Source organism: Gavialis gangeticus, unplaced genomic scaffold, assembly GCF_001723915.1.
Source record: "Gavialis gangeticus isolate Ggan-Ray unplaced genomic scaffold, GavGan_comp1, whole genome shotgun sequence".
NCBI classification, from domain to species: Eukaryota; Metazoa; Chordata; order Crocodylia; family Gavialidae; genus Gavialis; species Gavialis gangeticus.
The window spans coordinates 20,336,349-20,349,827 of record NW_017729011.1 but is presented as its reverse complement, the minus strand read 5'-3'; the positions used below and the strand labels follow the sequence as shown (position 1 = coordinate 20,349,827).

General features: G+C 44.7%; 1 protein-coding gene across 2 annotated transcripts in view; it reads right to left on the bottom strand.

The window, feature by feature from the left end:
* Positions 1 to 13,479, bottom strand: part of COL5A1 (collagen type V alpha 1 chain) — a 295,334-nt gene that overhangs the window by 149,400 nt on the left and 132,455 nt on the right. For both annotated transcript variants that reach the window (XM_019510780.1, XM_019510779.1), the window contains exons 5-7: positions 6,418 to 6,549; positions 3,150 to 3,284; positions 1,656 to 1,913 (exon numbers count right to left, since the gene is read on the bottom strand). In XM_019510780.1, coding sequence (XP_019366325.1) covers positions 1,656 to 1,913; positions 3,150 to 3,284; positions 6,418 to 6,549 — 525 coding nt within the window. The remainder of the gene's footprint in view (positions 1 to 1,655; positions 1,914 to 3,149; positions 3,285 to 6,417; positions 6,550 to 13,479) is intronic.

Genomic DNA, 13,479 nt, shown 5'->3' with positions numbered 1-13,479 from the left:
CTCTAGATATTGTCCTTGGGCTCCTCTACACGTGCAGAGAGCCCGATTAATCGAATCTGTGGGTGCACAGATATTACCACACTCCAGCAGATTCTAGTGTTATGTGTATCAGCATCCTCATACTGAAAAATGGTGGCAGGGTGCTTCAAATTAATGCTCGTTCAATGAGCTTTAGTTGAAAGCGCCCCACCACCATTTCTCAGCACAGGGAGGCTGATACCTGTGACACTCAGGCACTTTTCATTAGCACAGCTCGTTAATTGAAGCCCCCCCCCCCACCAATGCCTCCCAGAGCACATGTAAAAATGCCCCTTGATTTTCTCTCAAAGCAGGTCTGTGCATGTTTCATCACTGAAATACCAGCTCTGCTCCTCACCACCAATTTATTTCCATGAATGATGTACAACTTTCCCTCACACCGGTAAGAAACAGGCCAAAAGCAATGAGAAGCTGAAATTGTGAATTAAAGAGACTGACCAGCTTGAATATTAACTAGCACATAGAAAATGCAATACATTTCATTGCAAATGTACAGGGTGAGGACCACCAGAGAATGTCATTACTCCACAGGACATTAATTGTGGCAGTCTGATGGCCCCTCCACCTGTTATATTCATGCTACAATTAACATATTAATCATGGTATAACTGGCAAGGACACTGCATGTACACCCAAGTCAGGGCGCCATAAAATGGCAAACCAGCCATAATGTGCAACATATCATGTAGAACGCTTTTATGGCTGGTACCTTAAATTGAATGTCTGGCATGTGCTTGGCTACCCTGGGGCTGATGCTGACAATCAGCTGATTGTTGGTCCTGAAAAGCCTCAGGTCATGCCAGACTGTGGGCACCCAGCTTTCAGCTTGCTGGTGCAGAACAGCCCAGGATCACAATCCCAGGTTCCCCATGCCCTGGTAGTTACTAAGGGCATGACTGGGATCTGATCTCCGATCCCAAAATCGCACCTTTTGTAATCATGGATCAGATCCCATGGTGCCTTGAAATGAACATGCACTACGGGCCTGAGTGTCAGCCTAACTCTTAATAGAGCTGCTTGGAAAATTGAATGTTTGTCCTATGAGAAATTCTGCTGTTTTAACATTTGCCTCCTTGACAAATCTGAAGATAAAGCGGAAACAGTAAAACATTTGGTAGGAATGAAAAATCCCCTAAAGAATTTTCAGTTGGAAACGTCAAAATAAAAACAACACAAATATTTTCTATTAAATCAACATTTTCTACTCCTACATCTCCTCATCTGCATTTCCCCTAATCTGCGTGGCATGCGTGGCCACGCAGGCGTGCCTGGCAGTGCAGCATGAGTGCGAATGCACAGCTGCGCATGCCATGCAGCTTAGAGGGAATGCTGCTTGTCTAATTTCTGCAGAAAATTCACTTTAGATTTTACCATATTATTCAAGGGAAAAAAGAGACCTAAAAAATAGTCAAATTCTGGCTAAAAATAGGTTTTTTTCTGATTGGAAACCTTTAAATTATTAACTACTTCTAAGTATCAGTGGCTGCACTGTGGGTTGATTACATTTTCCAGGGACTTCTCTAGTCCCATGGGTGTCTTGGACCCTTTAAGATTTGCCACATGGGATAAATCAATACAGGAAAAAGACCAATCATAGACTCCTTCCTGGAAATTACATCGGTTGTGTTGTAGGTGACGACAGTGCTGGCGGGAACTTCTACTTCAACAGCATCTTCAGTGATGAGATCTGGATTGTCTAGGTTGTCTAGTTCCTCATTGTAGTTGATGTCCTCGTATGGAAGAGGAGTGTAGTCCTCAATAATGGTGCCATAGTTGTACTCATCCACAATGGGATCATCCACTATCTCATCCTCTTTAGTCTCCTCGGGATTTTCCACCACTGCAGGTGCTTGAGTGGGAGCAGGGGTGGGATCCTAAAAAAAAAAAAAAGAAAACACAACAAGAGTGAATGAAACTAGATAATGTTCTGGCTTTCTCTCCCAATAATGCTTAACCTTGAATTGCTCTAAGACATCTTCTCTTTCTGTTTGACGCATAACATTTGTGCAGGCAGCTGCTAATCAGAGAGTAATAAACCGGACACAGAAGTACATGAGCAGAGGTAGCTGCTCCTTTGGGGTATCCAGCTCAAAAAGTTCAAGGTGGATTTCCAGGGCTGCCAAATACTTCAAGCCACACTGTCAGCACCCCCATGTTTTCAGCAGGGATCCTGGTTTTCTCCAGTCTAAAAATATCCCCAATTTCCAGATTTAAAAAAGTAACCGCAAATCGACATTTTTCCTTGATTAAAATGAAATGCCGCTAAGATATAGATATAGATATAGATATAGATATAGATATAGATAGTGGTGTTTCATTTTAATTCAAGGAAAAATGTGGATTTGGGGTTACTTTTTTTGTTATCTGAAATTGGGGATTGTTTTTTAAATCAGAGAAAACCAGGATCCCTGGTTATCAGGCACAAGCCATCTAAAAGCAGAGACCGCTGAGTTAAACAGAGGCTTCTGAAAAATGAGTCTTTAAATCCCAGGGGTCAAACTGTACAAAAGGAAAAGGCCTGGAGAAGACTTCATCATGGAAGTGAACTAATGCACAGAGAATAACTTTCCAAGATAAAATATATCTTCCTTGATGTAACACTGGAATCAGAACTCACGGTTGAGGTCATATCTTTTATTAGACAAATGAGATTTTGGGGGAAAAAAAAATCTTTAATTTCAAGCTTTTGGGCACAAGCACTCTTCTTCAGGTATAGGGGAAAAGATTGTAAATGCTTTCCTGGGTAGAAATGAAAGTACTTATGTAAAATGTTCATTATCAGATGCAGACCATGGTTTACATGAACAGACTGGATCACAGCCAAAGGTCCCCTAGACCAGGGCAGAGAAAGCTTCAAACTGCTGCCCTTTTCTATCCATCCTTATTTAGATTGAAGTTTAGGCACTATATAACTGCAAAGACCTGCATACACCAAGCACAAATACAGAGCTACCTACAGCCTTTTTTTATTCTTTTTTTTTGCAATTTAAGTCTCCAGGGGATTTTTCCTAACCACATGTATTTACCTGTAAAAATATTTGAGAACAAGCTGTTCTGATGTCAAACAGCTGTACCAAAATGGGTATCTGTCACCTCTCCCAGCTCCCTACCTCTTTGGTTTCAGTCACTTCTCCAGCATCAACAGGCTTGGCAGTGGGTGGCTCTGTTTTCCCCGTGTCGTCAAGGTCCTCGTAGTAGGGATATTCATAGTAATAGGTGTCACTCTCTCCCACCCCTTCAGTGTACTGCAAAGGAAAGACAAGACCCAATCATGTGAGGGCAGGGGGCTCCTCAGCGAGCACCTTGCCGGTTATCTCGCGGTGATGTAAATTCATCTTTTAAACATGCAATTGAAAAGTTTGTGGAGTTCGACACCCTCCTTCTGCTCTCACTTGTGTGAAACGAAGAATGGGAAAATGAACACAACAGGCACTCTAAAGCCTTTGGAAAGCTGAAACTTGGATAAAAAGAAATTCACCTCCATTTCAAATGCTAAGGAAAAGAAATGGAAAAATGGTTACAATCCCTCCCTTAAGTGCGACTACTGTATTTTATGGCCGACATCATACAGTCAACACCATATTTTACAAGTCAACACAGCGTACAAGTTCACCCCAATTTTCTTGATGAAAAAAGGACAATTTTTCATAGATCTCATGTATAAATCAGGAGGGCAGCAGCGGAGCTGCATGGGGAGCAGCAAGCACCAACAAGCGCCGCTCTGTGCCCACCCACTCACTTCCTGCCCGAGAAGTGTCCCCGGGTATGGGGTTTGGGCACCCAGCCTGGCTCCAGGATGTTGGGCAGGGGCTGGGGGGAGGCAGGAGCCTAGTTGGGGAAGCCCCTGGATGCCAGCACGGTGCATAAGTCGAGGAGGGAATTTAAAGATGAATAATTTGGCATCAAACCTCAACTTATATACAGTAAAATACAGTAGTTCTCCCATGCAGCATAGCTCTAACTTAGCTCGTACTAACATTCAGTTATCTTCTGCCTTCAGTATTAGGTTTGCTCTCTGTCACCAGCTATCCTCCACTTGCGCCAGTGAAAAATATATGAACAGCACCTTTCTGCATGCCTTTGTGGCTTAAATCAAGTTCTCCATTAATTCCAGCTGTCTGAATACGTTGAATTAGGCCACGCAGCCATTGCAGGCAACCCTCACTAATGGTTTTAGACAATTCAACAGACTAAAATATGACAGGATTCTCCAGAGATGCAATTTATAAAGGAACTTCATTTGCATTATTAAAGGTCAAATTCTTTCTTTAAATGCATCCACCCACGCTCCAAAGTTTCTTAAGTTTGGTTATCATTAGTGGAATGTCTTCTAAAATATTTTTAATGAGATACAGGTTAACTTTGATGCTGGGGCCTTGATTGGAAGGATCCAAAAGTATTTTGGAGTATGAACCAACAGCAAAAGCTGCAAATAAGGGTGACTCAAGTCTGCAAGGTGACAAAAGGAAATATATCACCCAGTCCCGCCCATGCAATTTCTGCAGGCTCTACTTCATTATGTGTGTTGGAAAGCAATCCTTTAAGAGCTACTGATGCTGCACAAAACACTGAGAACAGGTCAAAGAAAACGAACCACGCGTCAGCAGAATGGATTGACTGGAATTTGGCTAGGACACAGGAGTTAACACTCCTGGGGAAAGGTATGTTGAGATTTTTTTATTACCCAAAAGTAGTCAGGACTCTCTGTTATATGCCTTGGCAACTGAGATAGGGAAGGAAACAGACTTTTAAAGAGCCAACATTTTGGGTTTTATAAGGATGCCCCTAGTAATAGAAAGTGAACACATATGACTTGACACCCATCAACAGCCTGCAGTGGGAAGGGGTTTCTAAAATACGACGTGCTCAGTTTTCCATAAGGCGTCAGTTGCTCTTTAAAATGAAACAGAAACAAGGCATTTTGTTGCAGTTGAGCATGACACATTTCTTGTCCGGTACATTGGTTTTATTGGCACTGCAAGCACATTCGTGGCGCAGCTATTCTTGTACGAACTTCCAAAATATCGCAGCCCTTCTAAGACAAGACAGCCTTTTGTGGCTGCTTTTGATTTTTGGCACCTGGCTTAATTCCCCACTGTCCTCCCATCTGTTGATCATAGTGGAGTCTATTTTACTTTGCGTATTTATTATTTCCATGTTGCAGACTGCGCTAAAATTAAAAAGATGAACAAGGCTTTATGACCGTCCAGGCCAGTGACGGCGAACCTTTTTGGTAGGCAGGCCACAAATTAGCCCTGCACCCTCCCCAAATAACTACTCTGATCCCCTTCTCCTGTCTGATCTGCGGCTCTGCTGTCTGTCCCCTCCCCGATCTGCCAAGTGTCACGGAGAGAGGATGCCTGCACCACTTGTGACACCCAAAAGTCACTAGGCATTTTTTAAAATTTGCTCTAATGCTTTCTAGTGATTCTGTTACTCTCAACCCTACAGCTTCTTCAACAAGTTCTCCTAACTTTTGAAACAAACCTTAAAAAGCAGAAACATCTGCTCATTTTTAGAAAGCGGTCTGTATTTAATGGCAGGCAACTAGAATAGTTAGTGAGGGCCCCATTTTAAACCTGGGATGGTATATAAGGCTGCTCCTCTTTGCATCCTATGGGTTCCTGAGCACCAACTATTCATGTTAGACGTTGGGAAAACACAGCACAAAGAAAAGTGAGGAGATACTCCCAAAGTCACGAAGCAAACCAGCAATCTCAGTGAAACCGGGATTAGCTTCTAAAAGCAAGACCTGTATCAGATTCACTAGACTGTACTATACCGGCTTCAGCTTTTTACACGTTGTTTGAACAGTCGTATATAAAACTGGATGCCTGCTCTTAAAGCAAAAACGTATGAGGGTTAATAGGCCAGAAAGCCCAGCTTTCCTTGGCAGGGAGTCTGAGTGCTCAGAGATCCTTTGCATTGATTTCATTATCCAAATGACTTTTGCAAACACAGGAGGAAAATGAAAACCAAGACAAGCTGGTGACTTATGGAGAGACTCGCAATAAAACTAAATGGGACTAAGAAACAGAGTGCACGTGCCATCACGGCTCATAGCAACCGTGCATGTTTGCTTATTGTTTGTGGGATAAAAAGCTGCTCTGTTATTCCTTTTATTCAATTCATTTCCCCCTGCTATAGTTACTGGGGCTCCTTACGCTGGTTTTTGCTGGCATTTCCCGGTTTCCTCACCAGCCATCCAAAACCGCTCCCCTTCCCACTGTGATTACAACTGCTTCCACCCTGACCCCGCTCTTTGCTGGCTTACCAATTCACCCTATAGCAAATGAAGCCTTATCCACCCGAGATGTCCCTCCTGGGGTACACACCCTTGGAAGTCACCTCCACGCATGCTTCCAGCTTCCTACTTACGTATTCATCCTGGTTGGGGTCCTGAGACTGAGGGGTGTCCGGGACAGCCGTGTCGCAGTCTGGGCTGTAGTGTTCACAATAATCATAGGCTGCCCGGGGATCGGCCACAATCAGGAGCTGCTGGATGTCCCCCTGGAGAAAAAGAAACAAGCCAAGAAAGCAATGAAGACATAGGTCATCACAGAGCCAAAGAATGAAATCCTTGAATAAAATGAGTGCTAGCAAAGGAATCTCTCGTCTCTGCAGCTCTCACTTGCGTGAAACAAAGGATGGGGAAATGCACACAACAGACATGCTGAAGGCTTTTGAAAGCTGAAATTTTGATAAAAAAAATGCATCTCAAGTTCAAATGCTAAGAAAAAGAAATGGAAAAATGTTTACAATCCTGCTCTTAAGTGTGACTACCGTATTTTATGGTGTACAAATGGACACCGTGTATAAGTCAACCCCAATTTTTTAACGAAAAAAGTAAGATTTTTCGTAAATCCATTGTATAAGTCGGGCGGGCAGCAGTGGAGCCGTGCTGCCGTGCTGCACCCCCCTTGCTTTGCACCTCAAGCAAGTTAGCATGGTACAAGAACTTCGTCGGAGACAAGCCACCTAAACAGACCTCCTTCCATCTTAGGTACATGTCAAGCATCTGCTTTAGTCCCGGTTGCACGCCAAGACGTGAGACGGTTCTGATTTGTTGTTCCCAGACACAATTTCCCAAGAAGAGTGTGCAACTGGAGACAAGGGAGGTCAGCACCTCCTGGACAACCTCATCCCTTTCCTTGCCAGTTTGGTACTGCTGGCAGCCCTGGCTATGACAGGTACCCGATAGGCGCAAGAAATGCAAGATTCCCAGTCCACCTGCCCCCAGATCATCAACCATTAAAATTCAGAGTTGTTAGGGGCTGAAAGGGTCCGGCTTGAGACTAGGCGTGGGAAATGAATCCCTTCACAGCAACCCACTTTGCATGCAGTCCCAATCCACTCGCCCACATGGACTTCTGAGCCACCCACATCTGCTTGGTTGCTCTGGCCTGATTTCCAACTTGTTTCTACCTTCTTGCCTCTCCATTAGGAACAAGCACCAACAGGAATGCTTTGGACATTTGAAACAAGGCACCTTGCAGATTTCTCCCAATAGGCATCAGGATCGCTGTAAGGACTGCTACACCCGTGCCAAACTAAGCCCAGTATATCTATGACTTAAAAAAAAAATCCCTAAACTTCCTTAAAGAGCCATAGCACTTTACACACTAAGAAAGAGTAAATGCAACAGATCAACAGGCACATAAGAAGGATAATTCACTAAAAAGATTCAATTGAATTTTTTAATTGGGGCCAGAGGGTTTATTGAATAATAGAAAACATTGTTAAGGCAACCAGACAAGAGTCTTATTACAAATACAACGGGGAGGATCATCTGGACTTGCAACGGGAACTAGAAGCCAAGGGTGGAGACTGGGCCAGGATGTCTGAACCCCCCTAGGAAAAAGGCAGCTTGTTTTAAAAGAGAGAAAGACGGATCTGCCCTGGTTCATGCAACATGCAGCCTTTGCTTGCTGTGCCAGTGAGTGAATCCAAACCTTCCCAGGGAAGGCAGGTGACGGTACACGGACACACACCACCGCCACCATCATCCTCCACCATGAGGAAGCCGGATTTGGAGAGGCATGCTCTCTCCCTGCCCTTGCTGGCAATCCCAGCTTCACCCCACCCTACCCTATTCCCAAGCTGGGCTAGTCAGCATGAACCCAGCTGCTCCTTCTCTTCTCTTTCCTGGACCGGACAACCACATCCACATCCATTTCTGAGGCTCTCCTTTTGGTAGTCTGCTTTTGGTAGCACCTCGCTATCACTAATGAATGTACCCCCTCATTAAAATAGCCAGCAGACGTGTTTTCATTGATGTTTTCCTGATGAAACAGCCATCTTTTAAATATGTATTTTGATCGTTTTCTGATTTTTAATAAGAGAAATCACTTTCAACTGTTTTTCCCTTTTCTCTGCCTTGTTTTTTTTTTTCATGTTTGTCCTTCATTTTCCCCTTTGGCATCAAAAATAGCATAGGGGGTCTGGGAAAGCTAGGAGAATACCAGGAAAAAAAATTACCCCCGCCCCCAAGCATATTTATTTACCATTTTCATAGCATTACTGACCCATCCAAAACATTATCCACATTTTACAGCTAGGCAAAGGAGTCACTAGGTGATCCAAATAACTTGCCCTCGACCACACAGTGAATAAATAGCACGGCCAACAGCAGAAATGGTGCATCCCAGCCCTGTGCCCTAACCACACCTGGATTTTAAACTTGATTCCCCCTCCGTTCCCTCCCTGCTTCCCGCCATAGCTGTGCACACAGGTTATCTCACATTGCAGGCACTCTTTAAATAATCATCATGACAAAAAGATCTACAAAACCCAGACCTGACGTCCTTCTGCACGACGCGGGACCGGGAAGTACAAAGCTATTGCTTCCTGATAAGCTTAGGTTTGCACCTCAAGGAAGGCTGATAGCCACTATCTAGATGTGACTTCGGAGTCACAAAACGGCACCCACCTTTTATACAAACAGAGATTCAGTCTCCTTTTTTCCAACCGACAAGAGAGCTGGTTAGACAGATCAGTCAAAATATGGACAATCTTTTGCAAGAATTTCAAAAACAGCTTTTCTGTCTTCAAAGCACCTTCCATGCTCATTTCACATGTGTGCAGCAATGTCACAGCTGCTCCCAGAGACAACCCTGGGACCTTGGAGAAATAGCTGTGGTTCACGCAAAAAATGCAGCTCGAAGGATCAATCCAAGTGACTTCATCTGACATTTGTCAGCGGTGTCATAAATACTGGATTTCTTTGGGACTCTTGCCTCAATTCACTAACAACTAACTGGACTCTTGTTTTAGTGCACTGCCCAACAGGTTTAGCAATTTGACGGTCAACAAAAAAACTTCACCTGGAGTGCTTTTTTACAATTCCCATGTTTGAGTGACATTTCTGCGATTAATCACTGGCAAAAGATGTGCAATGGCTTTCCAAATATCATTTTTAAAATTACTGGAAGACTTTGAAAGATGGTTCAAGGGGGTTTTTTGGTATCGTTACCTAAAGGCATATTGTTTCTAGACATACAGACCATTTTAGATAGCTGCTGACTGGCAGCCGTTCAGGGCGTTTCTCGGATGAAGGGAAGGCTTTGAAACTCCAGTCACTGGAGATGCTCTGTAAGACATAATCCATGCCTTGGGAGCAATCCACCACTCCGAATCTGATGTTCCCCATGATAAAATGTGTCATTAGTGCTTGCTTACGGAGAGCGAGTCCTTCTGCCAGGGAAGTAATGGCCGCGCTAAGTCCAAGACTATGAATGGTTCCTACCGTCACACACCATGGAGTTAAACTGCGAGCGGAGTGAGATGACCAGGAGGCAATTTCTCAGCGAGATCACATCTTCTTTTATCCATCTGCAATTCTGGAGGATGGTGCAATTAGGTGCTATATGGAGTTAGAAGGGAGGTGTCGATGCGGAAAACCAAGTCACTCTGAGTTACGTTGGCATCAGGCGGGAGGTCTGCAGCGAAACCCGACTGCTTCAGATCCCGTGTGTAACTCTACTGAAGAAACCTTACCCGTTGACAGGTTATCCCATATTTGCCTCCCAAACTACTGCCATATTCCTCCAAAAGAAATGCAAAACTCTAGCTCTCTTGGTTCAGACATGATGCTCCTCCAAAGCAGCTGTTAGGGACTAAGGCTGCTCAGACCCAGTATAAAAAGGTTTGTTGCTAAGTCACCCAAATGACCACAGCTCACAATCAATTGTGAGCACAAAACTGAAGATCGGAAATTTGCCTCTAAAAAAAAAAATGGAGTCACAAGTATTTAGGAGCAAACTTTAGACAGCTCAGTGGTTTGGATGAGTAGGACCTGGTGGCACGAGTGCTTTTTTTGAGCAAACAGCTTGCAAAATTCAATGAAAGGGCTTTATCATGAGATCTTACTCGCTTCCCCAGCCAGGCTGGGCTCACCACCAGACAGGTCCTGCCACCGGTTTTTCAGCACTAAAATAAGCAGCTCTTCTCCGCCTCTCTTATCTGGTACACATCCTATCAAGATGTTTCAAATATGGATGGATGGACAGGCCTGAAGAGGACAAAAATGGGCTCAGAAAGAACTTTTCCTTGAGGTCGGTATACCTTCATTTTTAAATGCTCCCTTTATTCTCATTGCCTCTGGACGTGCAATTCCTTGCAAAATAAATGGGCTAAGGTCCATTCATTCCTTGCAAAATAAATGGACTAATGTCCAATAAATGTAATATGCAAAATCAATGGACTAAATGTTAACCCCCTTCCTGAACCCAAAACCATCATCACTAGGTTTGGTCCTAAACCTATTTGCCATGACAACTGGTGTAACACGGACACCCGATGTCACTTAAGCAGCCGACCACATCTTCTGGCTGCAAGAGGATTAAAACCCTGGGCTCTTTTCTTCCTTCCTGTTTTGTAATCTGGAAGAAGAGCCCCGTACCTGCCACAGTGAAATCCTTGACAGTTTTGATAGTGGCTCTCGACTTTTCAGCAGCAAGAGGAAACCTGCGTCGTTCTTTCTGGTGGAAGATAAACCCACCCTCACGGGCTCCTCTCCACCAGTCCAGCTAGGACAACATTTCCCCGTCCTCATGTCAAAGCTTGCCCACATTGGGAGTTGCTCCTATTTTTGCTCACGGCTGTTTTTAATCCTTCTCAACCTGCTCTCTCCACCTCCTTGTCTGCAGGTGTCTTCCCATGTCTCCTACACTCCTCCCGTCTTCTCTCCATCAACCTCTCTGCCACCAAATTCTTCATGTTACATGCCACGTCCCTGCCTCCTTGGGGACAAAGTCCCAGGCCCTGCTTCCACCATCAAAACCCATCTCTACTGACAGGTCTGTAAGGAAATAAAACAGGTTAGACTGCAGGTCAGAGGAGGACACCGGACACTGTCCATGGAAAGCTGTTATGTATTTCTGCCCATCACAGTCCCCTTGTCTGTCAGAGGGCAAGAATTTGGGGTCAGACCCTGTGTTTTCTGCTGGGTTCGCACAGCGTCCAGCATGTCAGAGCTCTGGTCCCAGTTGGCGCCCCAGCGTGATACCATCATATAAATTATAACACAATTGGCTGCTAACCGCAACCAAAGGACAAGCAGCTCTCTTCCAGGAAGGAGAAGACAAAAGCCAGATGGCTTGTTCTAATTCTGCGAATCTCCTCCTAGGAAGGCTCTTACCCTGCCAGCACGCAAATCATGTCACGGGCCGGAGATTAACACTGGGAGCGAGAGCGTGACAGAGGGGCTAATTTCTCCCAGATAAGTAGGATTTTCTGGACTCCCCGTTTTCCAAACCATCCCCATGAGGCTGAGCCTGCAGACCAGGTCTGAGCACCTCCAGAAGTGGAAGGAGCTGGGATCCAGAGCCACAATTTAAGACCAGAGCTCATTCCTGTTCAAGAAGCACGACCGAGTTATCTACGGTCACCATTTCCAAGTCACAGAGTATTCTTCTGTGCTATCAGTTATTTACACAGGACCCATGCACTGCTCCGAAGTCTGCAATTTGTACCAGATAAAAGACATGCCCTTCCAAACAGCTGCACGTAGCATGCCAATTCATTATTCATAATTCATATAACTTTCCTACTCAACTCCTGGCATCAGAAAGCCCGAATTATGCCTCACTGGCAATAGCACCATCCAAAAATATTACACGGACTCCCCCAACTCAGCTCTCCACTGCCCAACAACCCCACTTGACAATGCCCCGTTTTTGTGCAGTCAGCTTTTCATCTATAGTTCTCCGAGCGCTTTGAAAAAGAACAAGAATATTTCCCAGACCGGGAAAGGGAAGTAGAGAAAGATCAAATGACCTGATGAGTTCGAACAGCAAGTCGGTGGCGCAGCCAAGAATCAAAGCCAAGTTTCCTCCGTCAGAGTCCAGCGACCTACCAGCTGGACCTCGCAGCCTCCCAGCTATGCTGCTCCCAGCTTCGCCGAAACCCAACCGCAACGCCGCTGGCTCATGATAAGCATCATTTTTATCCCAACGCATTTTCTGTACATAAAAGCTGTGGGGTCGAAGGGGCAAGGGCCTAGTTTATAACAAAAAGGTTTTGTTTTTCTTAGCCCTGTCTGAGCTGCAAAGTATTATTTCAAACCCTTGAGACCATTTAGGCTTCAAAACAACCAACAAAAAACCAGTCTTGTTCTCTATCCCCCTTGCTTTGTTTCCTCTTTTGCATCAGAGCGGGTTCGGTCTCATCCAATGCCAAAGCCAACTCATCCCCAGGCATTTTGCCTAATTGAAATTTTCATTCTTTCAAAAGAGAAGTCCAGCTTAAAGATCTTGACCAGCTCTGAGGCCACTGTGCGGCAACGGTGCTTAACCTTGCTTGACCTTGAAGCCAGTATCTTGCCGAGAGGAGTTGCCGTGTTTAGATGCAATGTTATGCACATATCACTCACAAGTTGTTTAATCCGCGCCTGCTATTTTCACGCATGGCTAAGTAAGCGTTACTTAGAGCACGCAAATGTCTGACAATTTTTGTGCAAAAACTTACCAAACTGGTGGAAGAACTCAGGTGATGCAGGTTAATGAGCTGTTGCTTGATTACGAAGCAGGAATGTAAAGGGCACTGGGTGGAGAAAAAGTCCTTGAGGAATATATTGCTTGGAAAGTAAGTGGTTTTGGCAGGATTGCAAAGGACATCTCATTTCTCTGCCCTGCCGGAAAAATCAATCTATGCAGCATTTCGTTCTCACCTTAGCTACAAAAAGGCATTTCCCCTACGGTTTTGTACCAGTTGAGCTCTGCTGGGGAAAAGGCAGTCATAAACTCCTATAAGAAGGCTTCAGACTGGATATAAGAGGAAGGGAGTTTGTAAGATCATTGGGTCCAGCCCCCTGCTCTGGGCAACAAAGACTGCTGGGGTCAAATAACCCCAGGAAGGTATGCGCCCAGTCTCCTTTGGAAGATCTCGTCCAGCCCTAAACATCTGTGAATCTGCGTAAAGAAAGGACTGGTATTCCCTGCA